This window comes from Electrophorus electricus, chromosome 4 (genome assembly GCF_041902795.1).
Source record: "Electrophorus electricus isolate QZ-2024a chromosome 4, ASM4190279v1, whole genome shotgun sequence".
NCBI classification, from domain to species: Eukaryota; Metazoa; Chordata; class Actinopteri; order Gymnotiformes; family Gymnotidae; genus Electrophorus; species Electrophorus electricus.
This window is the reverse complement of record NC_137500.1, coordinates 17,365,120-17,388,847: the sequence shown is the minus strand read 5'-3', so window position 1 is coordinate 17,388,847 and position 23,728 is coordinate 17,365,120. Positions and strand designations below refer to the sequence as shown.

General features: G+C 39.0%; 2 protein-coding genes and 1 long non-coding RNA gene across 5 annotated transcripts in view; 1 reads left to right on the top strand and 2 right to left on the bottom strand.

Moving 5' to 3' along the window:
• Positions 1-13,329, bottom strand: part of kcnc2 (potassium voltage-gated channel, Shaw-related subfamily, member 2) — a 65,474-nt gene extending 52,145 nt beyond the window's left edge. For 2 of the 3 annotated variants that reach the window (XM_035523664.2, XM_035523665.2), the window contains exon 1: positions 12,385-13,329. In XM_035523664.2, the coding sequence (XP_035379557.1) occupies positions 12,385-12,939 (555 nt within the window). In that variant the 5' untranslated portion in view covers positions 12,940-13,329. The remainder of the gene's footprint in view (positions 1-12,384) is intronic. The other variant, XM_027008748.3, reaches the window with a different exon arrangement.
• A 4,796-nt stretch (positions 13,330-18,125) lies between these two features.
• Positions 18,126-21,688, bottom strand: ccdc107 (coiled-coil domain containing 107). The gene is made up of 6 exons (XM_027008751.3): positions 21,389-21,688; positions 20,997-21,226; positions 20,791-20,863; positions 20,219-20,309; positions 19,583-19,692; positions 18,126-19,248 (listed from the first exon to the last, which is right to left on the bottom strand). The coding sequence occupies exons 1-6, from the start codon at positions 21,522-21,524 to the stop codon at positions 18,908-18,910; spliced, it is 981 nt and encodes a 326-aa protein (XP_026864552.1). The 5' UTR covers positions 21,525-21,688; the 3' UTR covers positions 18,126-18,907.
• Positions 21,689-21,860: 172 nt separating this feature from the next.
• Positions 21,861-23,353, top strand: LOC113576581 (uncharacterized). Its single transcript, XR_003410532.3, has 3 exons — positions 21,861-22,007; positions 22,418-22,548; positions 22,673-23,353. It is a non-coding gene; the product is annotated as an uncharacterized LOC113576581 (long non-coding RNA).
• Positions 23,354-23,728: the final 375 nt, after the last annotated feature.

Below are 23,728 nucleotides of genomic sequence, written 5' to 3'. Positions count from 1 at the left end.
TGGTTGCCCTGTGTCCATGAAAATAGACTCCCATAACACATTACGTTTTCCCTCTGGGGCTTTGTTGAGGGATACAGGAGCAGGTGAAATGATCAGACCAACACCACCATTCTTCTGCTCATGGGATGATTTTATGTGCTTGTAACTAGAGATGAATCACAATAATCATAATGTCAGAAATTTGGCAATGAAGAGTCAGGAGACTGTATTGATCCTCAGATTCTCAATGTTTATTTGCACATGTGGAGAATCCTTGGATTCAATTTTAATAGCTAGAAAAAAGGTGCCAGTCTAACATCAGGAAGTCAGTTCAACAACATTGGAGTGTTATCAAACTTAAGCAGCAGGGAAGAGACAGGAGTAGGTGTGAAGGGAGGGAGCTAGATAGGGAGAAGGGTGGTTTAGGCCTCAGTAGAATTCAACTCAAAGCATGTTCTGACCTCCTGACCTTGGTGCCTGCTTTGACAGAGGCACAGGGTGCAGAAAACAGTCACAAAGACATTCACAAAATGTGAGTTATATAAGTACTTAATAAACGTTAGGAGAAAATCTGTCAAACATAATATAAAACAAAATGAGAAACAATCATGAATGAAACAAGTATATAGGATATATAAGAGAAGCATATGAATTTCTTCAATATAATTTCATATTTTAGTAATGGAAGTAAACATGTTCAGTTGTGTTGCTCATGCATGTCCCTGCAGCCACTGCTTCAGTATTTTATAAAGTCGGAATTACAAAACTCTACAGAGGCCTTTTAATTTGAAACAATGGCTACAGGAAATGGAGACACATGGTGGAACCCAACCCAGTCTTCCTTTGTAAAGCACCTGACGAGTGGGAGAGGGAAATAAAACAAAGAAAGTAGAGAGAAGAGAATGGTAAATTAAACTAGCTAACATTATGTTAGATTTTACAGTTTAAAAGAATGAATTCAATGTGACTATTTTCTACTTATTATTGTTATTATTATTACTATTTTTATTATATTGCTAAATATTAGCTAACCTAATTTTAATGTTAATTAACTCAGTGAATTATAATACTGGAATGTGGGCTAGAAAAATTTGTATTTTTGTCATTTCCTGTCAATTAATTGTTTGAAACAGTGGCATAGGGACAAATATAACTGAATATGCCCATTGTTTACAGTTTATAATGTGCATCACCTTTTGGACAAAGCACAACATGTTAACTAAATTAATATAGAAACGAAATTAATAATAATAATGAAATTATAAACCAGCAGTACGCAGCTAAAATGTTAATACAACACAGCCACAAGACAGAGTTAGAGAAAATAATCAATCAATCATTCTTGGATATAGTTAATAAACTCCTAACAGTTAACTAAGAAAAGTCTTGGATGTAATACAATTGAATAACTATCTATAATTATAAAGTTACATGCCCATAATAATATATATGCCTATGTACTGTATAGTGATTCATCATAGAATAATAACAACACTATAGGCAGTGTTTATGCTGTCTTAGGCACTGAAATAATATCTAATGTTAACAACTTTGTGTATACCACTATCTTACCATGCAGTCCCACATACATATCTATACTGAAAGTATAGATATAAAATCTAAATATTTAAGCAACATATGTGGTACTTTGGGTTAATTTTCTTTATCTACCAACAGGACTACATGTTGTTGAAAGTGGAGGTCAAAAGTACCTTTTTTATAATTAAATTCATTACTTATTATTTGACACTATGAGAACAACCCATTATTCAGCTTTGTAGAACTACCCAACTATTATAACCTTTTCTAAAGTATGGAAATTAATCTCATTTAAGTTAAAATTTTTTGAGTTTCTGTAAGTATCTGAAAGTATAGTACTTTTTTATTATTGTTGTTTTTCATTGTGTTGTGTATGAAAGAGAAGGTTCCATACCATACATGCAGATGTTTCCCCAACATATCTAATTGCTGTTATGTAGTAAATTAAAATGTCTACATCCATGAAAATGTCAAGTGTTGTTCTTTGGGGTCTTAGCAAATGGTGGAAATTATATCAAAAGAATTAAGTGTCCAAGAATAGTGCATTCCATGTTGCATTGCTACTGCTTTACAAATGTTCTGAGCCTTGTCCTAGCAAAAATAATGCAAGAAAGTTCTCTCTCTCACTTTCTCACTCTCTCCCTCTCACACACACACATGGTTATCTCAGTGCTGACAATTCATCATAATGCTCAACAATCTCATAAGGAACATAAGCTGCCAGTTATGTGTTACTAAGCCTAGAAGTACCTCATACAGGGGGTGAGAGGCAGGGTGTGGAGAGAGAACAGAAAACATGAGGGGAAGTAGGTTAAGGTGACTGACTGATACAGTAAGTGAAGGGGGCATGGGAGTACCTAATCCCTGGTGAGTTCTAGCCGGATTGTTCAACTGAACCCATCCATCTTCTCTCTCTTTCTCTGTGTGTGTGTGTGTGTGTGTGTGTGTGTGTGTGTGTGTGTGTGTGTGTGTGTGTGTGAGAGAGAGAGAGAGAGAGAGAGAGAGAGAGAAAGACAGAAAAAGGTGGGGGGGGGGAGTCCAGGATGACGACTAATAGACAAAACACCTCAGTCTGTGTCCCATTTTAGTTTCCAATAAACTATTTGAGAGCACACCTATGGAACCTTAAACACCCCCACCTCTGTCTATGGGTCTCTTTGGCTTTGTATTTTGTTTTATAATGAAGAGCTATAAATGTGTGCTATTTTAAATTTTTGCTTCCTTAACTTCACACATTTCTAAACCAACAGAGCTATAAAATTGCAGAATCACTGCAGATGCATTAATAGGGCCTTAAAATGACAATCTCCCCAACTTCCCCAGAGACACAAGATAATGGTACAAGAAAGAGATCCATTTTCCCTTTCCTTTATTTTCAGGGAAAATGCAGTGGCCTACTTTAGGTTAAACTGGTCAGGGCCAGGGACACAACTGGAAGGAGAAGATGGTTTTTCTAGTTGCACTTTAGGGGCTTCGGGTGATTTCACCATGAACATTAAAATTGAATAACTCCTTGTTACAATCACATGGCCATAATAGTCATGGAGGATACAAATTCACTTATTTCCATTTCTTTTCAGTAGGATTACAAATGGCTCAGTCGGAACTCATTAGCCACAGCAACATATTTTCTCACACTAGCCGGGCATAGTACAATTGAATAAAATATAACCCGGGACTTAGGAGAAATGTATATGCTTATCAAGACCTCATGCTGCTACAGCTTAAACAGATTTAGGAAAAAAAACACATACTGAATTAACTGTAATTGACTGAACAATAAGGTGTTAACATTGTGGGTATACACAATTTCCAAGCAATACTCAATAGATCTAAATCTGTAATCCATTATTTCTTTCTAGAGCCCATATTTTACCTACATGTTCACTGGCTTTTATCCAGGTGAATAAGTGCAACATTCTTTGGAAATAACACACTCAAACACAATATCAGCAGCCATTCTGCCAGATCGTAAATATCAGCTGAGTGACTCATTGTTGTGCTAATCACTGTATAAGACAGAGGGATATCTGAGTAGGGAATTTGACTAGAGAACTGGTAGGACTTCAACACTGTCAGTGATCATATGTTGCAGAGCAAAAAGAAGAGCAGGAATATTTCCACTTAACAGAATACAAACTAGGCAAACTCTCTCTGTCATTTAGGTTGTTTGAAAAGATGCAGTTCCATGGAATGGAAATCATTCTTATGCATGATATTAATTGTGTATTAAATTTATGTGTAATCTTAAGATACAATGTTTAAAATTGATAGGAATACAAATACAAATGGATTATTCAAGTTAGAATTAAAATGTTAAAATATGTAGGGATTTGTTCCTTTCAAGGTTCTGGTTTTGTTGTTGAAAGTTGTTTATTCCTGCTTATTCACATCACTTCACTTCATACCTTATTATTTAAGACTCTCAGGATTAAAAATATTCTGATTGGAAAAGTGAACCTGTATGATACATAATAAACAAAGTACATGAAAAATACAAGAATCATATTCCATTTGTGCTTCCAGGACTTGCGCCAGAGGTATAATACACCCCATGCTCATGCAAAGTATGACTAACATTACCAACCAACATTAGATATTCATTAAAAATGGTGATTTGTGTGTGTGTGTGTGTGTGTGTGTGTGTGTGTGTGTGTGTGCGTGCGTGCGTGTGTGTGTGTGTGTGTGTGTGGATGTAATAGCTCCAGGCAGTTTTGGCTATGTTACATTTACATACACTTTAAAGGCCAAGCTCTGAAATTCTTATCAGTGGAGTCCAGACAATGCGACAGTAGCCGTATAATTACCACCACAACACAAACACAGAGTATGTAAATGAGCACATTTGTGTGTGTGTGTGTGTGTGTGTGTGTGTGTGTGTGTGTGTGTGTGTGTGTGTGTGTGTGTGTGTGTGTGCACAAGTGCACTTGTGTGTCTAAGACTTTAAATGCATCATCTATCTGATGGTCAGAGCTCTCTCTCACTCTGGTACAATTCTGCATTTAAAATGGCTTTCTGCTTCCTTTTTATGCAAAAAAGTGCTTGTGTGTCTTTTATGTTTTACATCCGAGCCAAATCCATAATTACTGTGTCCTACCAAACAGACATGATACATAAGGCATTCTAGAAACTACAGACACCTACAAAAAATGGAAAAGTCACTGCTTATCTGTGTGCAAGTGTTAAACATCTGTTCTGTAGACCATGCCGTAATATGAATGTTAAAACTCAAAAATGCCTTCTTCAAGAAACAGGTAACATTCATTGAACCTAAATAACCAACCTGCTTTGACAAGGTTCTTTCATAGAAAACAATGACGAATTAGTATGTGCCCCAAATCATGATTATCTGTGGCTATTCTTTAATCCTGCCCAGTGCACATGAGCCATGTTTAGTGCTCCCGAGCATGTCTCATTTACAGTAAATGTATATACGCAAACCCCCTTCCTTAACTTGCCATCTTTGGAAACTTACTCAAGTGGTTTCCTACACACACACACACACACACACACACACACACACACACACACACACACACACACACACACACACACACACACACACACACACACACACACACACACACACATACAAACCATTAAACATATCCACACAGACAAAGAACAGAAATACTGCAAGACAATCGGAAATAATGCTCAGTATTCACTGACAGTTCAAGTGGCAATACTTCGCAAAATGTGTTTGGTAATGACAGGTATTAATAGGCAGTGGAAATGAGATGCAGGTGATATCAATAGTGTGGTGATGATGAATATGTGTATGGCTGGTAACTGGCTGGATGTTCTTCATCATTGGAATGTGGGGAGTCCAAGGAAACTGGTAGCATGACAGTTACACCCCCCCCCCCCAACAAAAGAAGTCTCGGATGGACAAGGAACGAGGGCGCCCATGATGACCACCACCTCCGTAGCTAGAAACCATTGCACCGTTATGGGATCTCCTAGACGATGTTTGGCATTGATGACACATAGGATTGGTATTGTGGAGTCACACCCCTGTGCTGATGGGCCTGCTCCATTTTGGTGAATCTCCTCCCACAACTCATGAGTTTTGAGCCATCTCTGCCTACAGCAAAAACCTGGACCAGTCAGATAGATTATTAAAACAGAAACACCATATGAATTTGCATAATTCTTGGTTGGCATGTTCACACTGGCCATTGGATTGTGGGTGGTACCCAGAAGTGAAACTCACAGCCACTCCTATAAGCTCAAAAAAGGCCAAACAAACCTGGGAAGTAAACTAAGGTCCTCTGTCTGACAATACATCTTCAGGTATACCAAAAATATGAAATACATAATGAAATAATGCTTCTGCTGTTTGGAAGGCTGTAGGGAGGCCAGGAATTGGTATGAACCATACACTTCCTTGTGAGAAATGGTCTATAACAGTTAAAATGGTAGTATTCCCCATGGAGCTGGGCAAGTCAGTGACAAAATCCACTGCTATGTGAGTCCATGGTCGCTCCGGTACTGGAAGTTGCACAAGTTTGCCAGCGGCTTTTGCTTTGACCACAAACTGAGCAATATGTGATGAATTTATGTACATCACTGTTGAGGGACTCCCACCAATAATGGTTAGGCAGGAGTTGGTGGGTGTGTGTCTCACCTGGATTTCCAGTAGTGGGAGAGGAATGTTCCCAGGTCAATAACCGATCCCTGCTACAAACAGGTACATATAACTTGTCTTCAGGACATTCGGCCGGAATCTCAGTTCCACTGAGTAACTGTTTGATCTACTCATCGATTTCCCATCTTACTGAGGCTTTGTGTACCATGTCAGGGAGTATCAGTTCTTGAATTTCAGGGTCCTCATATCTCCTGGTGGATTCGGGACAAGGAATCAGCTTTGGTATTACGTGACCCCGAACGATACAGAATCTTAAACTGGAAGCCGGAGAAGAAAAGAGACCAGCGTGTTAGATGGGGTTAGACCAGCGTCTTTAGATTCTTGTATTTTGTGGTCTGTGATGATGAGGAAGGGATGGTTAGCACCTTCCAACCAGTGTAGCCACTCATCTAATGCCATTTTGATAGCGAGTAGTTCTCATCCGCCAATGCCGTCGTTACGCTCCACTGGAGGAAGTTTGTGAGAAAAGTAGGCTACTGGATGAAGTTTTGAGTTCTCACCTCTTTGGGATTGTGCCACTCCTACACCCACATATAGGTGTCTACCTCAACAACAAAGGGTATTGAAGGGTCTGAATGCTCAAGTACAGGAGCTTTGGTGAAAACTCTTTTGAGCTGGTCAAATTCCCTTTCTGCCTTGGGGTTCCAGCGGAGTTTGGTCGTAGCTGTCAGAGCAGAGCTGTCAGAGGAGTTCCTAAAATTTCAAATAAATCTTTAAATAAATTTGCAAAACTGATAACACTGAAGCTTTCTGACGGAGGTGGGGACTGGCCATTGGAGTATAGCCTCAATTTTTTGGTCATCCATAGTAATACCACTGTGACTTATTATATAACCCAAGAAGGTTGTAGATGTGAGGTGAAATTCATACTTCTCCCCTATCACACAATGGTCAAAGTAGTCGCTACAGAACTGAGCGTACATGTTGCACATGGGTATTAAGATCCAGAGAATATATGAGAATATCATCGATATAGGTGATCATGTATTGCCTGATAAACTCCTGAAGCACATCATTAATGAAGGCTTGAAATACTGAGGGTGCCACACTGAGGCTGATTGTAGGTGCTACGAAGATCAAACTTGGTGAAGTACTTGGTGTCTTTAAGCTGCTAGAGTGCCACAGGAATGAGTCAGAGCATAAGTATATTTCTTAGAAATCTGATTCAGACTGCAGTAATCGATGCAAGGGCCAAGACCTTTTTTTTCTTTTTTACAAAGAAGAAACCTGAGGCAATGGGAGAACTTGAGGGCTGAATTAAACCCTGTTTTAAGGCTTCCTCAGTGTAGCTTTCCATAGTTTTCTCCTCCTCTTGAGTGAGTAAATGCATACCTTGGGTACTGTGGCCCCTTCTAATAGTTCTATGGCACAATCATAACGGCAGTGAGGAGGAAGTTGGGTGGCCCTGTCTTTGCTAAAAATGGCTAAGAGGTCCTGATATTCATTGGGGATGGAACTGCTGGACTTTCAACAGTAGTGGAACGCTGACATAAGGCAGGGAGTTTTAAACAGTCCTTGAAGCATTGAGGTGACCAGTGAAGGATTTCCTTTAGGGACCATGATATGACAGTGTCATGCTGTTACAACCATGGTAGACCAAGAATAATAGGGAACGAGGAGGCATTGATCATCTGGAAGGATATGAGCTCTGAATGAAGTGGGCTGGTAGAAAGTCTTATGGGTTTAGTGCGATGTGTGATGAATCCAGCCCCTAGTGTGGCACCATCAATGGCAGCCAGGTGAAGGGTTTGTTGAAGAGGCTCTATGGAAAAAAACAGTTCCTTGATCAGGCAAGTGTGCAAGAAGTTTCCCTCTGCTCCTGAGTCAATCAGGGCTGTAAACCCAACAGAAGAGGGCCAAGAGCCAACCAAAACCAGGATCATAAAAGATTAGGACATCAACCCCTTTGTGGGAATCCTCACTACCTTAGTGTGTGGAATGAATTCCAAGTGCTCTCCAGGGGTCAGTGCAGAGAATCTGTGAGGTCTGACATGACATTCCCTGAGGACGGGACCTGCAGTAAAGTGAGAGGAGTCATATTGCATGGGTTCCATCTGAGTGTACTGCTGGGTCTCCATTCAGATTCTACTAGCTGAGTAGGAGGGACAAACATGGCTTATACCTCACGGTTTCTGATCCTGTGATCTAGACGAATGACCAGACTGATGTTGGTCAAGGTTTAAATCATCATCTCTGCAAGCCAATACATGTACCACATCCATGTTGAGACCACTTTAAAGCATGACCAGCAGGGCAGCTTCGTTCCATCCACTACCAGTGGCAAAAGTGCAAAACTCAAGGGAATAGTCTGAAACTGAGCTGTTGCCTTGGCAGAGTTTAGAAAGCATCTCACCACTTGCTCTACCCTCATCCAGATGGTCAAAGACTGCTTTGAAATGCGTAAGAAAGGTCTCATATGCCTGTACATTGTTCCATACAGCTGTGACCCAATCAAGAGCTTTGTCAGTCGGTCAAGAGGTGAGAAAAGCTATTTTAGTTTGATCAGAACAAGGGAGATAGCTATTATAATATATGAAACATTGAAGCAAAAAGCCTCAACATTTATCTGGGGAACCATCATACTTGTCTGGTTTACTGACTTGAAAAACAGGATAATTACCGACAGGATGTGCAACAGTAGTTGAGAGATGATCTCTCTGAGGAGGTCAATCCAAGTTTTGCAGTTGGGAGGTGAGATCTCTCATGCATCTTCCAGGTTCTACCATTTGAGTCTGTTGTTCCGCTTGCTCCTGGGCAATTCCATTCATAGAGCATGTAAACCTCTCCAGTAGCTGTTGGTGTTGTCCAAGTAAACTTTCTTCAGTTGACACAGCCTTCTTCAATGCCTCTGAATCTACTGTCTGCATAGGAGTATTCTGTAGCATTTCAGATAAAGCCACACTCACAGATAAAATGAGGAGTGGTTTTAATCAGTAAGGTATAATCCAACATGGTAGTCAAAGTACAGACAAGGGTCAGAATCAGAATCATAGAAGTAACTGAGCCAGAGTGCATTACAAACAGGGTATAAACAGTGCAAAGTCAAAATCCAGAAAGACAATCTTATCAGGCAGACAAAACCAAATGGGGCAGGCAAAAACAGGAGAGTAATCGGACAAACAGAAATACCATAAGACAATTGGAAATAACGCTTGGTATGCACTGACAGTTCAGATTCCAATGACTCCAAGGAACAGCGAAATCTTTAAGAGTTATCTGAAAATTTCACAGAAAGGAAACTACTCTCACTGACATTTGGGCAGTTGGACATGATGCCCGAAGTTAAATTGACTGTCCCTTAAATTGACTCGCGCTATCTGGATGAACACATGCATACATCTCCAGACGGTTCGACAGGGTCAAATGCCAGTGAGTCATAAGAGCTGACATTTCCCTCATATGTTACCAGTTGGTATCAATATTAGCTTTTGTGTTTATTAATGAAATTAGAGGAGTTAACTCTTTCCCGTCACCTGTGACACAGCCTCATCAGTCCTAATTAGTTCCCCACTATACAATTTGCCACAGCTTTCTCTCCTGATCCTCCTATTAGGCGTACTTTTATTACGGATTTGTTGATTAATAAGTTTCCTTTGTTGGTCTTGATCGATAAGTAGATTACCCCTTTGTTAGTCCCGTAAATTGCGTAAACCAATCTATTTACTTTGTTTCTCTATTTTTTTAATTATAAGCTTAGCTAACTACCTGTATCCACCAATAATTGTTTGTGTTCAATTTAGCTCGTTTACATTGTTAGGCTTTTTATTATAATGATTCTAGTGAACTAGACACTCCTGGTCATTAATAGAATCTTAGTCAATGATTGTTGTGCTTGTTTTTCTCATCTCTGCTTATTCAATAAACATACCATGGTTATTATGTCTGTGAGCCCAGTCATATTATAATGTTTGGTAGATGAGAAATAATCACATATTGAATTGCCGACTTTCATGAGTTTAGACTGAATTATTAATAAATGTATTAATAAGTCATTAATAAATTAATCAAAAGTAGTAAACTTTCCCTGTTAATCAGAGTGGTGCCCCAATTAAATTTACCAACTGTAATTGACGATTCATTAAAAGTATTAAAATCGCTACAACTGTTTCCTTTTTTGTTTAAGGTCTGTTTCCTGTGTAACCATCATGCATACTGTACTTAAAAAACTCCTAGAATGAACTGAACACTGATAGTACATCCACTCTCCCACTAATGGTATTTTGATGAGAACAACAGTGAGAATAGGAAGGAGGTTCAAATGAGTGTTGATAGAGAGACAATTAATGTTACTCAAATTGGCATTAGTTCATGTTTCAAGTACTCAGCCAGGCTTTATGAATAAGCTATTATTTTAATGGAGAGCCCAGTACCTGTATTTATCGATACGCTGTCAATTCAAGAGCTTTGCCTTACCTAAAAATGTCCAACTGATAAAGAAAGAGAGGAGAATGTTTGTTTAGCTGAGATGACAATGACTGGCAGACACAGAAAAGTGTTGGAACACAAAACATAAAGTGGAACCTGAGAGAATATACAAAAAATGGTTTGTAACAGCAAAGAAGTTTGTTTCTATGAGCCACACATTTATGAAATTAATTAATAATATATTAATAAAAAATACTGGGGACAAGTAAACTGTGGTTTTGTCTAATATTTTTGTCATGTGATTTTGAGAAAGTGTACCAAGTTTTGGATTTGTTTGTTTGTGTAAGGGAAGGAAGAGAGAGAATGAGGGGAAGATAGCTGGAGAGTGGGGGTTGAGGGCTGAAATAATTCCAGAAATCAATTGCAACTCTGAATGAACACAGGGCAGCAACGTGCAATGGAGTTGCCATGGGAACGGTCTCAGTGCAGTATTCTCAGACGTGTGGCTATGTTAACCTCTTAAGTGGCAGCACGCTCAGCATCAGGCTCAAAACACACAAACTCTCATTCAGTCACTTACCCGCACTCACTAAATACAACGTTTAATCACCAAATCTGAACATTAAAATGCAGAAGTACACACCTGAATGTTCTGTTAGTTTACATGAATCTATGTATGTGTGTATGTTGATTGTTCAAGGTCACAGACACCCTTTACATTAAAAATGTGGATGCACAGAAATATGCACACAGGATTGGCAGCTGGGGCCACAATTTATGACTGATCAGCTCATCAGTCCTGATGAATGGCCCATCTATTCGCTTTGACTGTTGCGAGCCAAGATCTATCAGCTTCCCATCAAACACTCCTGCATATACTGCCTGCCCATAAACCTACTGAGCTGTGGAACCCAGGGCACACAGAAACACCAGTTTCCTTTAAAGTACAGGCTTCTTACAGGTTCTACAAGTCACTCAGTTAGCTAAACATTTAAGCTTCAATTACTGTAACTGAAATTCCCTACATCTATGTGAGTACTGATAGTCTAATTTATATTATTTATCAGGGCTTTTGATTTAATTTTTTGTGCGTTTGCTTTATGTCTGTAATGTGTTTAATTTTCTTTTCTTTGTTATATGTTGCTGTCTACTCTTGACAAGGACACTTCTGTAAAAAAGTGAGATTTTTTTCTATTTAAAGGTAAAGGTAACCGAAACTCGGCTTTCCATTCAAATAATACTTCTCTTACGTCAAGTTTAAAATTGAACATAAATGTCTATTTTCATCTAAATAATATAACAAAGCCACAAAAAAGAATATCATTTTATATGTAAACAGTTGCGGAGATTTACACATTACTTTGAAAATGCCTCTGGAAATAGCAAGTCATTTCCATTAATGCCTGGATTATTAACTATCACTAATAGTTGCTAAGAATGTAATAGTGTAAACGAACTTACCCTTCAAGTCTAGTAGCACTTACTATTACCAATGCAAACCGCATAGCAGCCACTGCACATCTAGTAAATGATATTTTTCTTTTTTGACGCATTTAATCAAGTTTTCCTTTAAGAAGTCTTCAGAAATCTGAGTCACATCAGGATTTCGATGGTCAGAACTTACTTTCGACTCACTGCGCACTGGGACTGTGTAGTTCTCCTTAAATTACATAGAGAATTGTAGAATTTTCGAAAGGACGCTCACTAAGGGTAGTTGGGTAACAGTATTCATGTGTAATCAAAAATAAAATGTTTAACTGTCATCACACAGGAAAAAAACAAACAAACTACAAAGCAAAGTGTATGCATGTTTGAAAATACGATCAACCGCCTTCACCGCGCGCTCTTACCCGAGCAGCTCGAGAGGAGTACGGATCCTCAAACAAATTCCAGATCACCGGCTGCCACTTTTTCCAGCGGCTGATGCTGGTGTCTGCGGACACCATGTCTTCGATCCCGAGTCTTTTACCGATCTCATCGTCCTCATCATTGTCCACGTTCATCTCAAACACATCCAGGGCTTCTTCGGCGTCTCTGTGCTGTCTGTAGGTCATCCAGCAGCATGGCTCCACGTCCGTCTCATCGATACCCCAGAAGGATAGCTCTTCCTCGAACAGTGGGCCACAGACATCCGCCGGACAGTGAAGTTTTCCGGTCCGGTAGTAGTTGAGAACATAGGCAAAAACTCCTGGGTGGCGATCGAAAAAATATTCGTTGTTACGCGCGTTGTACTCGATGAATCCGGAGACTTGTTGCAGCTGATCCAAAACACACTCAATATCAGAATCAGAGGCAAGGAGAGCAAGACGTGTCCCCGGTAAAGTCTTGAGCGTGGTGCGATAGGTTTCGTGTCTGGTTCCCCCAACGTTGAGGATTATCCTCTCGTTGTCGTCGAACTTGCCCATTTCTCTGGGTAAGACATGACTCGAGGGAAGTATCGAGTGTGCCCGAGTAACTGTGAGCACAGTGCACACCCACTTTGAATGCGGTTACACCCGCAGACAACTTGTAAAATTGTAGATATTTATTCCATGGCAAAGACTCTCGTAGTTTTATTAGAATTAGCTGGGCAGATTCGCTCCCGTGCTTCCACGAGCGCATGAACAACCAGTAGAATGCTTGATGAACGCAAGTGCTGGCGCGTGTTTTATGAGTCCCTCTCTTCTCCACTGTGTTCCGCACACGGACAGGTGAAAAACGGAACGGCAGCTTTCTTCTGTTGATGCGTCACCTTCAGCTCGGCGCCCTTTCGCCTTCCCCTATACGAAGGGGATCTCTCTCTCTCTCTCTCTCTCTCTCTCTCTCTCTCTCTCTCTCTCTCTCTCTCTCTCTCTCTCTCTCTCTCTCGCTGCGTGTGTTTTGACTACGTCTTCTGCAACAGCCTCAAGGACACACCCTTTCCTCCGACTAAACCGCGCGCTTTCTGAGCTTTCCGAAAACTCACAAAACTATAACATTTCTGTTCTCATCTGACCACATTGGACTATAAGCTACCTTTCCTAAAAGCTGAAAGCATTGCTGTGTTATGGAAAGCTAAATATAGGCTACTTCAACGTAGCCTATGTCTCAACAGGTCACATAACGAAACGTAAGACTTTATGGAGCCTTTTTCATTTCTCTCGATATAGAACGCATTATTTAGGAAAATGAAACTAAGTAACCACAATAACAGGATGTTACTGGGCTTCTATCGGTTTACTACAAGGAAAAATATTGACTCACTGGTGGCTACAGTGGCCAGCTAGTATATAAAATGGCCATTGTAGGTGTGCCGACATATTTAATAAACGGTCAGAAGTGAATCAACTATGTGTGGCTGCTCATTCACCTTTACTCCCTAAATATTAATTTGAAGATTAAGATTAAATGTATTATCTTTTCTCAGTACAAACATATGGCAATAAAATGCAGTCTATACATATCCCAGCTTCTTTGTAAACAGGGGTCAGAGCACAGGGTCAGCCATCAGCACCACTGGAGCTGCCCTGTCAGTTCAAGGGCCCAACAGTGGTTGCATGGCAGAGCCATGATTCAAATCACAACCTTCTGATTAATATCCCAAAGTCCTACCCACTATGCTGCCACTGCCCCACAATATATATATAATTACAAAATATATACAATAAAAAATCCATATACTACATGGATTTTGGTTAGATGCATTTTTCCAAACATTTCAGCATTCTATTATCATATTTTTCATTATAAACATTGTAAAATGTAAAAATATAAATAAATCCATCATAAATGCACCAATTCATCTAAGCACCAAACAGTGTACATACCCAACCACATATTATCTTTCTAAAATCAAACTGTGTGCTTCTGTACTAAACCAGGAAGAATCTATACGCTACAGTTCAAAAGTTTAGAAAACTGTTAAAAAGTCAAATAACATTTAAATACTCATCAACTTCCTTTCTTAATCTTCTCCAATCTTCTACATTCTCCAAATGTAACTCACGACACCAGAAAGTTTAACTTAAACAGCTCACAGCTGGAATATTACAGTAATCATATTTTTCATACCTTGATACTTCTGAAGTAATGTATCATGTTCACGCAAATGCAATGACAAGGCTAGTGGTCACGGTCGTTCTAACACTGACATGCCCATTGGCGGTCTGCCAACCCAGAGTCACTTGTGGAGATTAGTAGTTTTGAATGTGTAGGATGTCTTTAGAATCCTTTAAATGCTTAAACTGGGCAGCATATTCACAGATTATATAGTACATAGTGTAGTGAAAATAGTTCAATTTGAGTATACTTAAAAATCCAATATGTATACTTAGAACTGGTCAGTTTTTGAGTATGGATTGAATGGACACTATTGTCCCATAATGCAATGCAGACTGGAAAAGAAGAAAAGAACGGAAAATGGCAGATAACATAGATGGTTCAGCGATGACCTTACTATTTTAAGTTTAATACCAATGTTGATGTAATATATAAGATCAGTGAGAGAAGTATGACATCGTTCACTAATAAATACATCTTACAGTAGCTAACCTAACTTAGCTAGCATTATCTAATTTCCCTGCTGAGGTGTGAGCTCGGGTTAGTCTGAACATGGTAATTATTGTTAGCTTGAGCTGAGAATAATTTTATGTTAAGATATGATATTGCAAAAGGAATACAGTAAAAGTACGTTTAAAAATTGGAAATCATGTAAAACATTCTCAGGGACTGATGAAGACACCCGCCTGCTGATAAGCCTGCCATGAAGGGAGGAGAGGAGAGATGTGGCGGGAGAATGAAGAGAGGAGGGAGAAAGGCGCCTGCTTTTATATAATTATAGGTATGATTAGGAATGATGATGATGGTAATATTAAAAGTGGTAGTAACTTAATTTGAATTCCAATTTTTAAAATTACAACTAAATACCAATATTCTTTGTACACGCATGGATACCCGCCATGTTAAATATTGTTTACCGTGGTAAACTTGCGAAGGCTGCGGTTTAATTCACAGAAAAAATAAACAAAAACTGGATCCTATACGATAGTATAGTAAATAAAGTAAATAAATAGTAAATAAAGCAGCACTCTTATACGGCAGCGCCTTTCTCGGTGTTAAGCAGTATGGTAAAAAGTCAAATACATTTCCATTTTTATCAAAGAAAATCTCTAACAAGTTGTAGCGTACAATTACGTATGTTGGCATAGCAACGCTTCAACACGTTCTGTTAGTACAAAACGAAGTAGTACGTAAATATTTTGTGTACTAACTTGCCAAACTCGTAATATTAAGATCAGTATATACCTTATAGTATTAGTGTGTAGTACGCAATGTGGATGCAGTGACAGCGATAAATCAATAACCACTTACATAAAGTTCCAGACATCTGAACAGCTTCTTCTGAACATCTGAACAGCTGCTATGGCTCATCCAGCATCCCCTGATGCCCCCTGCTGTAGCCCATGAACCCTCCACCCTAGCCAACTCCTTCTCCAATGTCCTTGACAGACGTTCTTGTGCATGTAAACAAATGTAAATGTAAAATGTCTAACCCAGACTAGGACTTCTAAAAAAACAGAATAGACATTCATTGCTTATTTCTTTTTTTTCCTTGCTACTGTTGCCCTTGGCTTGTTCACTCGGGGCTTGGACTCGGACATGTGTAAAGCTTCTTTGTGACAACAGCTGTTATAAAAAGCGCTATATAAATACATTTTGACTTGAATTGTTCCCTCATAATGTATCTGTGATCAACCAGCACACACAGATCAGCCTAGTACCAGTTCTTTGTGTAACCTTAACCTAAGTCCTGTGATCAAAAGCTTTCTCTACATGGCAGAGCTGGGTGAATTAAAGAGGCTCAGACAGGCCTGGGTTGAGAGCACCATCACTGATTTTTCTCTGGACATAAATGGCAGTGTACACATCTGCATGTGAGAATATGCAGACAAGAAAATGCATAAGAGGAAACCCAAAACTAATCTTTCAAAAATGGATTTTAATCTCTTAGTGACTCAGAGTGAAATATAATCGGTTGGATTTTAACTACAATGCCGCTGGTCTGCTGGGGAATAGGAAATTCATAAGATTCATAGTAGCACATTTTTAATATGGCAGGCTCACACTACATTTTCGTGTGCCATTACCAAACTGCATGAAAGGAATTTAAGATGCATGCCTGCTGTATAACTTAATAATAGTCTCCATCCTATGACTGCAGGCTGCTAAACTGCATTTTTGTCCAAAGTTCAGCTGTGGATTCAGAAAATGAAAGTGGAATGCATTTGCACATTCATAGACCTGGACTTGTGTTAAAAGCAATTAAAACACATAATTCAAAATAATTCAAGTCAGGTAGTACAGTGCCAGTGCCTATGCCAATTGTTAAAAGACCTTGAGGTCTAAATCTCACATGATTACTATGCCCCCACACCCCAATACACACACAAGCAAAAGTTACCTGCTTTTACACTGTAGTGTGAAAATTTTAGACTAAGAGGAAAGAACTGGTCTCAGTTTTGTAGGAGTGGACTGTAATCACTTCTAGAGCAACCAACTCTCTAGGCAGACTGGGAAAATGTGGTTAATTAAGGTACAGCTCTCCAAAAGCAGGTGGAACAGGTCAAAGGGGAAAGTGAGTGTCCTTAGACATGAATAGGATTTCATTTGATACGAAAAATGCTGTGCTAATTTTAAAGATCAAAATTAATTCATTTTTCATGGCTTACTTAAATGACATAGAACAAAGCTATAATACTCATATATAAAATCCAGATTTGGTTTATGTGTGTTGTCCTGAAGACAGTAAGAGTGGTGATTGAAAGGTTCACTAAATATGACTAGAAATATATTTGATACTTTAGGTTCTAACTAATCTCAAGAACATGGTAATATTGTCACATACATGCATTTTTCTATAGCAAATGTGAAGCTTGCCCCGTTTGGATGTAAAGATACAAAAAGGAAATGTAACATCATGTTATCAGCATAGCTGTACATAGAAAAGATTATGGTAGGAAAGCTTGCACTGTCCTGTGCCCAAGATAATTCACAGAGGTGAAGTGCACAAATTGAAACGTTTGATAAGGTTTCTACTGGCCTTGGATCACTCACCATCTAGTGGTTCCTGGAGCAACTGCACCTCTTCTGACAAACAGCATTAAGAGTGGTGGCCCATGTTTATGTTGGCATGATGTTCATGTTCATGTCAGGTTATGCAGAGTTGTGTGGGTAATACGTAGCAAAAAAGGTATTGGTATAACTAAACTATTAAAACAATACATTAAAACTGAAAAACGGGCAAAAACTGGTAAGAACTATTCAATCAAGTTGTAATATACATTATTTAAGGCATTGAGAGACAGATCTTCTCTTGTTCTCCCAATAAATGTGTTCATTTGAACAAGAACATATAAATTAAATAGGAACAATAGATTTAAGAGCAGTAAAGGTACTAGCATTGCTTACATTACATACTGCTTGAGAAAACAGGGTTGCATTTTTCAGGCTCAGCTGGCTTATCTGTACAGCATTCTGACAATACTGACGTATACAGTCCACCAAACTGCCTATACCCAAATTCACCAAATTGTTCACTTAATATCCACATTTAATAGAGTAGTGCCAGTCTGGATAGGCAAATAATATTTATTTAAAATATTAAGTCTTTAAATATTAAGGCCTTAACTTCATTAAGACAAATAGCCATTTAAACCAAACCCAGGGACACAAATAAGTTTAACACCAAGGCAAAATATCTAAACAATCATGTTCTGGCTCAGGACTACATGATTTCCACATCCAGCTATATAAATCATAAACACGAAAGCAGTCTTAATTGTCAATAAGGTCTTGTATCCACATAACTGAAGCCTCATTAGGATACCACCAGATGAGTTTGCACTATGTAGTAGCATTTAGACTTGGTTTAGCACTTACTGGCAATCCGTATAAAAGGGGTCAAGGAATTAAAAAAAACAAAAACAAAAATAAAAAACATTAAACTACAGGTTATGAGAGTCATATGTTAGTCATAGTCATGCAACCTGCCAAGTCAATTCTAAAACATTTCCCAACATGATCAAAAAACGCAAAAAAAAAACTAACTAACTAACAAACATGTAATGCATGACCAGCACAATGCAACCCACAGTTCAGTAAAATGCACACCTTAGTATTGAGAGCTATCCTTAAGCAGGTCAATAGCAGAGTATATACATAAACAGTACACAGACGACCACAAAAAAACCAAACATTGATTAAAAATCAAAACTTATTCCATGGAAAAAATATGTATAAATATGTTTGAAATTATTGCATCATGATATAAAGCTTCTTCAGTGTGCATTGGCGAAAACTGGATCAAACTGTCAGTGATATTAAATAAGTAGATAAATATAAAGAGCCTCCTCTCATTCAGTCAGGCCTGTAGCGTCTGCGTAGCCCCACCCCCCTCTCCTCCTGAGCAGTCAGCACCATGCCTTCATCTTCCATGCTGCTCCCTTCAAGCTCCTCCAAGGACGGCATGCTGGAGTCACTCTCGTCGTTGCCACCTCCATCTACCTCTTCTTCATCTCCCTCGTCAGCTTCCTGTTTGTCTTGCCCCTCTGGCCCCCTCTCTAGTTCCTGCTCAGAACGCTTTTGAGGATAAGTGCGCTCGGTGATGGGCGTTTGCGGCTTCACTGATGTCCCACCAAGGTATTCCATAGCGCTTAGTGACTCAATTAGGTTGTCAAGATTACGTTCACAAGATGCCTCTGAAAAGCACAGCCAGGAAATGGTGCCAACAAAGCATTTTACACACAACATTCCTACCTATTTGATTTGCAAAATCAGAATCTTAGTCCCACTGCCTGTCATTTCATGACAGTTAGGATTTTCTAAATTTCAGTTCAGATTTATGATAAGAAATGATTATCTGTATAACATCAACACATCAGTAAATATCACACATTTCTACCACAAGACAGTGGTGTTGCATCCCTAGAGAAATACCTTTTGGCGAACGAATTTCTTACTGTATTCTGTAATGCAGCATGCTCAATATATGTGAATATTTTGTTAATGCTTTAATTCAGTACGTGTCTCCACCTGCTGTGTTGATGGGAGGACATTCCATGCCTCTTTTCTTCATTAGGTGACGAATGCACTGTAGTTGAGACATGATCTCATTCTTCTGCTCCATGGCAACAGATTTTACACTAGCTCATTACATCACCAAAAGAGAACAGAAAACACTTCAGCCAACCAATACATGCTTGGTCTGTTTAAATTGTATTTCTCCTAAGGTCCATATAATTCAGGGTATTCATAAAATACCCTCAAATGAAATACCTTTTGCACTTATTTATTAATCATCATTTATTTTAAATGCAATGTGGTGAGGTATAGAGTCAACATAAAAACTGTCACTGTATTTATGGACTAAACTGTACATGTACACTTAACACCAACTTTATTCAGAACATTTATTAATTAAATATAACTTTTAAGTGACTAGACTCATCAGTTGCCTTGCAGTTTAAATTAGCTGTCCTCCAAGTATGATTTCTGAGCATAGGATGGACATATCTTTCAATGGAAGATCACTCTTCAAAGAGCATGCTTCCAGGAATTAGCTGCTACCCACCACAGCAGATGAACCGCATCAGAAACATCACTAGTCTCCACCTGAAGCTGCATGTCATCACTAGATACTGTCATGAGGCTGTGTTTGCAGGATCTCACCAGTTGGTTAGTGGGTCGAGCTGTGTCAGTATGGAGTTTAACATCCTTTCCGTTTGCGCCAGCCGCTTCTCCAGCTCGTTTAGCTGGTTCTCTACACACACAAACTCAGTTGAACAGTAGAAAATGCATAAATTGACATCTTTTGTTGACTTAAATCAAGGATTCACTAAATGTTACTGACCCATAGCCCAAATAATGTACACAATGAACCATAAAACTTTCTCCTTTGTGTTTGGCACTCGTCCTTGCTGCTTTATATCAGTTTGAATTAAGAAAACAAAAAGCATAAAGTGACTGTGCTGGCAAAGGCATTACATAATGATCACAGTCAACAACAAAAAATTATACTGAGTTTACTAATCCATTAGAAAAGTCCATGGTCTGGAAGAACAATTTATTCTGCTCATGAACTGTGATCTTCAGAATACAAGACTTCCTGATCTATTTCCTGATCTATGCTAAGATGTCAGTGAGTGAAAAGGCAAGATAAAGCAATAGAAGTACAATCAATTAGATTATGGACGTAGAGACTAAACTATAGTGCATTAACCCTCTATCCCTTACTCACACACCTGTCTCCTCAGATTTCTGGATACCCTGTACTGTTTTCTCCTTCTGGGCCTGAGAATCATCTGCAAACTTTATCTGTTGAACAGGACAGGAGAATGAGCCAAGCATTTATTAATGTTTTTATGTTTTATGCATGATAGTGGAACTAAAAATAAAATTATTCATAGTGTAGATTCTCAGTCCTACTCTATAAGTAGAGAGAAACTACCTTGAGAAATTTGTAAGCAGCAAAGATCCCCACACCAATAGCATAGAGGGGCATAAGCGTTATGACATAGCCTTTGTTGCTGGATTTGTACTTGTCACTCTTGAGCTCCTGTTCCATCAGTTTCTTAACGTGTTGCACTTGCTGCATATTTTCTGCGCTTTGCCCTTGGAAGGCTGCAGCGCTGACCTGCTTACTCTTCACAGCGCCAGGACCCAGGTTTGGCCCTGGCCCTACACCATCACGGGAGGAGAAACGCAAAACTGATGCCATTACCCGCAAAACAGTTTACGCGTGCAAAGATGCTCTACTACTACATACATTATCCAACCATAAAATAAGTAGAATGTACGTGTGCCAGGACGAGGTATCCACACAGCTAGCTAGCTACCCACCTTTTCTGTATCGAGGTTCGAACGTTTTTGTTTCCCTAACGACGCCTCCTCCACCGAACAACCGGGGAAATACAACAAACACACACACCACAGCAGTAAACGCCACCACAATTTGCTGAGAAGACGACAGAACCATGATGCAGGTTAATGCAAGCAATAACTACATGAGAAGTACGATTAAACGAAGAAGTCTATATTTATGAATCAAAATATATATGAAGCCCTACTAGTAGCTGCGGTCATTAAAGTTATACCTAGCAGACTGTTATCTAACGCTAGCTATCTTTACCTAGTTGCATCCTAAAACTAAAAAAAAACAAAACAAGGTTCTTCTTCACTGGGTTTAAGTAATTCCGCTAGATAAAACCCATCTGCCATCTGCTGCACTGGAGTGTCATTGCTAGTGGAATCTTTAAATTCTATTTGGCAAATGTTCCCAACATTTGAAAAGGGCTCTGAAGACCAGCACCAGCTCCAAATAGGTGGGACTGGCTTCAAATGGGTTGGACATTACACAAAGGGGCGTGCCAACATGTGTTAGCACGTCGCGTTAGTAGTATGGTGAACTTAAGACTGTTCAGTTTGTTTTGCAGGCGTCCCACGATATCGGTTGTAAGAAGTGAGTGAAATTGCACACGGTTTCATACACCGTTTAGCATGACTAACGACTAAACATCTAAAATAGTTTTATGTTAGCTGTGTATATAGTGTGTAATGTACAACCAGTATTCCGTTTTTTGATAGTTTAGCTGTAATGTCTATCTGTAATGTTGCTACCTAGCTAAATTGGCACACTTGAAAATTGTACGAACGTAGCTAAAGTTAGTTTTTAAGGTTTGTTGGTGATGTAGTTGTCAGCTTTATGGGGATGTCTCGGGTAATTTCCTATTAAAAGTCATGACAAAGGTGGACTCAATCCGGTCACTAAATGAATTAATTACAACAGGAATATAGTCAAATGCCCATTTAGATATGTGTATGGGCTTGCATGTACTACAACGTATTCTTTAGCAGTTACCCCTTTTGCAGGTTCTATGATTGTGCCCCTGGCAGCTCCTCTCCTCGTTTCTCCAATAACTCCTATGGCATGCATGCCACAAAACTCTGACCTTGTTGGTGAATAGGAAAGACGTTTACTCCAGTGATAACGTATGATCTAGGTAGATCGACCTTTGACTCCTATTGCACTAATTCTGAATGAGTATCTCATTTTAATTTGGTTTATTAGTAAGATGATGATGAAAGTATGGTTATATCTCTAATCTTTACTCTGCCTCTGAGGAGAAGGAGCCAGCAATTGCAAGGGATCTATCCATGGGCAGACAGAAATTGGACAGGGGCATGGGCATGTGACGAAGCTGAGACTTTTGCCTATGACTGAGGAGGACAACCAGAAAGCCTGCAGTGAGGTCTTGCAGGGAGATGACTGAGAAGCCGAAGCACCCTTTCTGTTTATTTTTGAATACAGAGAGGATATGTAAGCTTGTCTTGATGAGCAGAAGCTCCAGGTCAACACCATGTTCACTGTTCTGTACATGCCCTTCTCCCCATAGTGTCTGAGGTACAGACACTTGGCTTCAGTGCCCCTCACTACACACTGCCTGAGCTTTTGTTTCAAACTGTCCTCTATATCATGATAAACAACTGAAGAAATAATATTAATCTGCTCAATTTATTTACTGTTTTACTCAAGGATTTGTTGTTTCCATGTGATTTTAAGTAGACATTGTGTTGGTGAGGTCAATATATGAATATCATTATGGGAAATATTGAGGGTAACTTTAAATACAGTGGGTCCACTTGAAATTTGTTGAGAGTGGAAAAATACTTAATATAAAATAGTGGTCACATCCTGTCACGCAACATGAAAGTAAAGCTGGGTCTGATTAACACTGGGAGTTGTATGTGAAGATGTAGCCTGCACTGTATAAGACAGAAGTTGAATTAAAGTGTTTGTTTGATTTAGACTGAGGTTAAATACTGTCTTTATTCTTCTGAACGATCACATTACTTTTTTCAATCAAAATATTAATTTTGGTGAATAAAACCAGTTATTGCTAACCACAAAGATTTTTAGGCTGACAATATTTACATTGTGCACTTAATGTTTTTGTTTGTTTGTTTATTTTTTACTAATGAATGCATACTTTACAGTATGGAAATATTAAATATTACATTTACTTAGAGTAGAGTTAGGGTATTTCTATTACTTGGAAAAACTATTGACTTTATGTGAGCATTAAACATTCAGCAATTTATCTGAAATGACTATGGGCAAAACATCTATTCATGAAGTGCTAGTCCATCCATAACTTACCATGCACAATCCAGGTAAGAAAG

Bases quoted from the DNA above. Each gene is read 5' to 3' on its own strand.
- ccdc107 (XM_027008751.3), bottom strand. From the start codon at position 21,524: ATGGTTCTGTCGTCTTCTCAGCAAATTGTGGTGGCGTTTACTGCTGTG. The intron at 21,227-21,388 runs GTGGGTAGCTAG...GTGATGGTGTAG, and splicing joins CGAACCTCGATACAGAAAAG to GGCCAGGGCCAAACCTGGGT. The intron at 20,864-20,996 runs GTAGTTTCTCTC...CCTGTTCAACAG, and splicing joins CTGCTTACAAATTTCTCAAG to ATAAAGTTTGCAGATGATTC.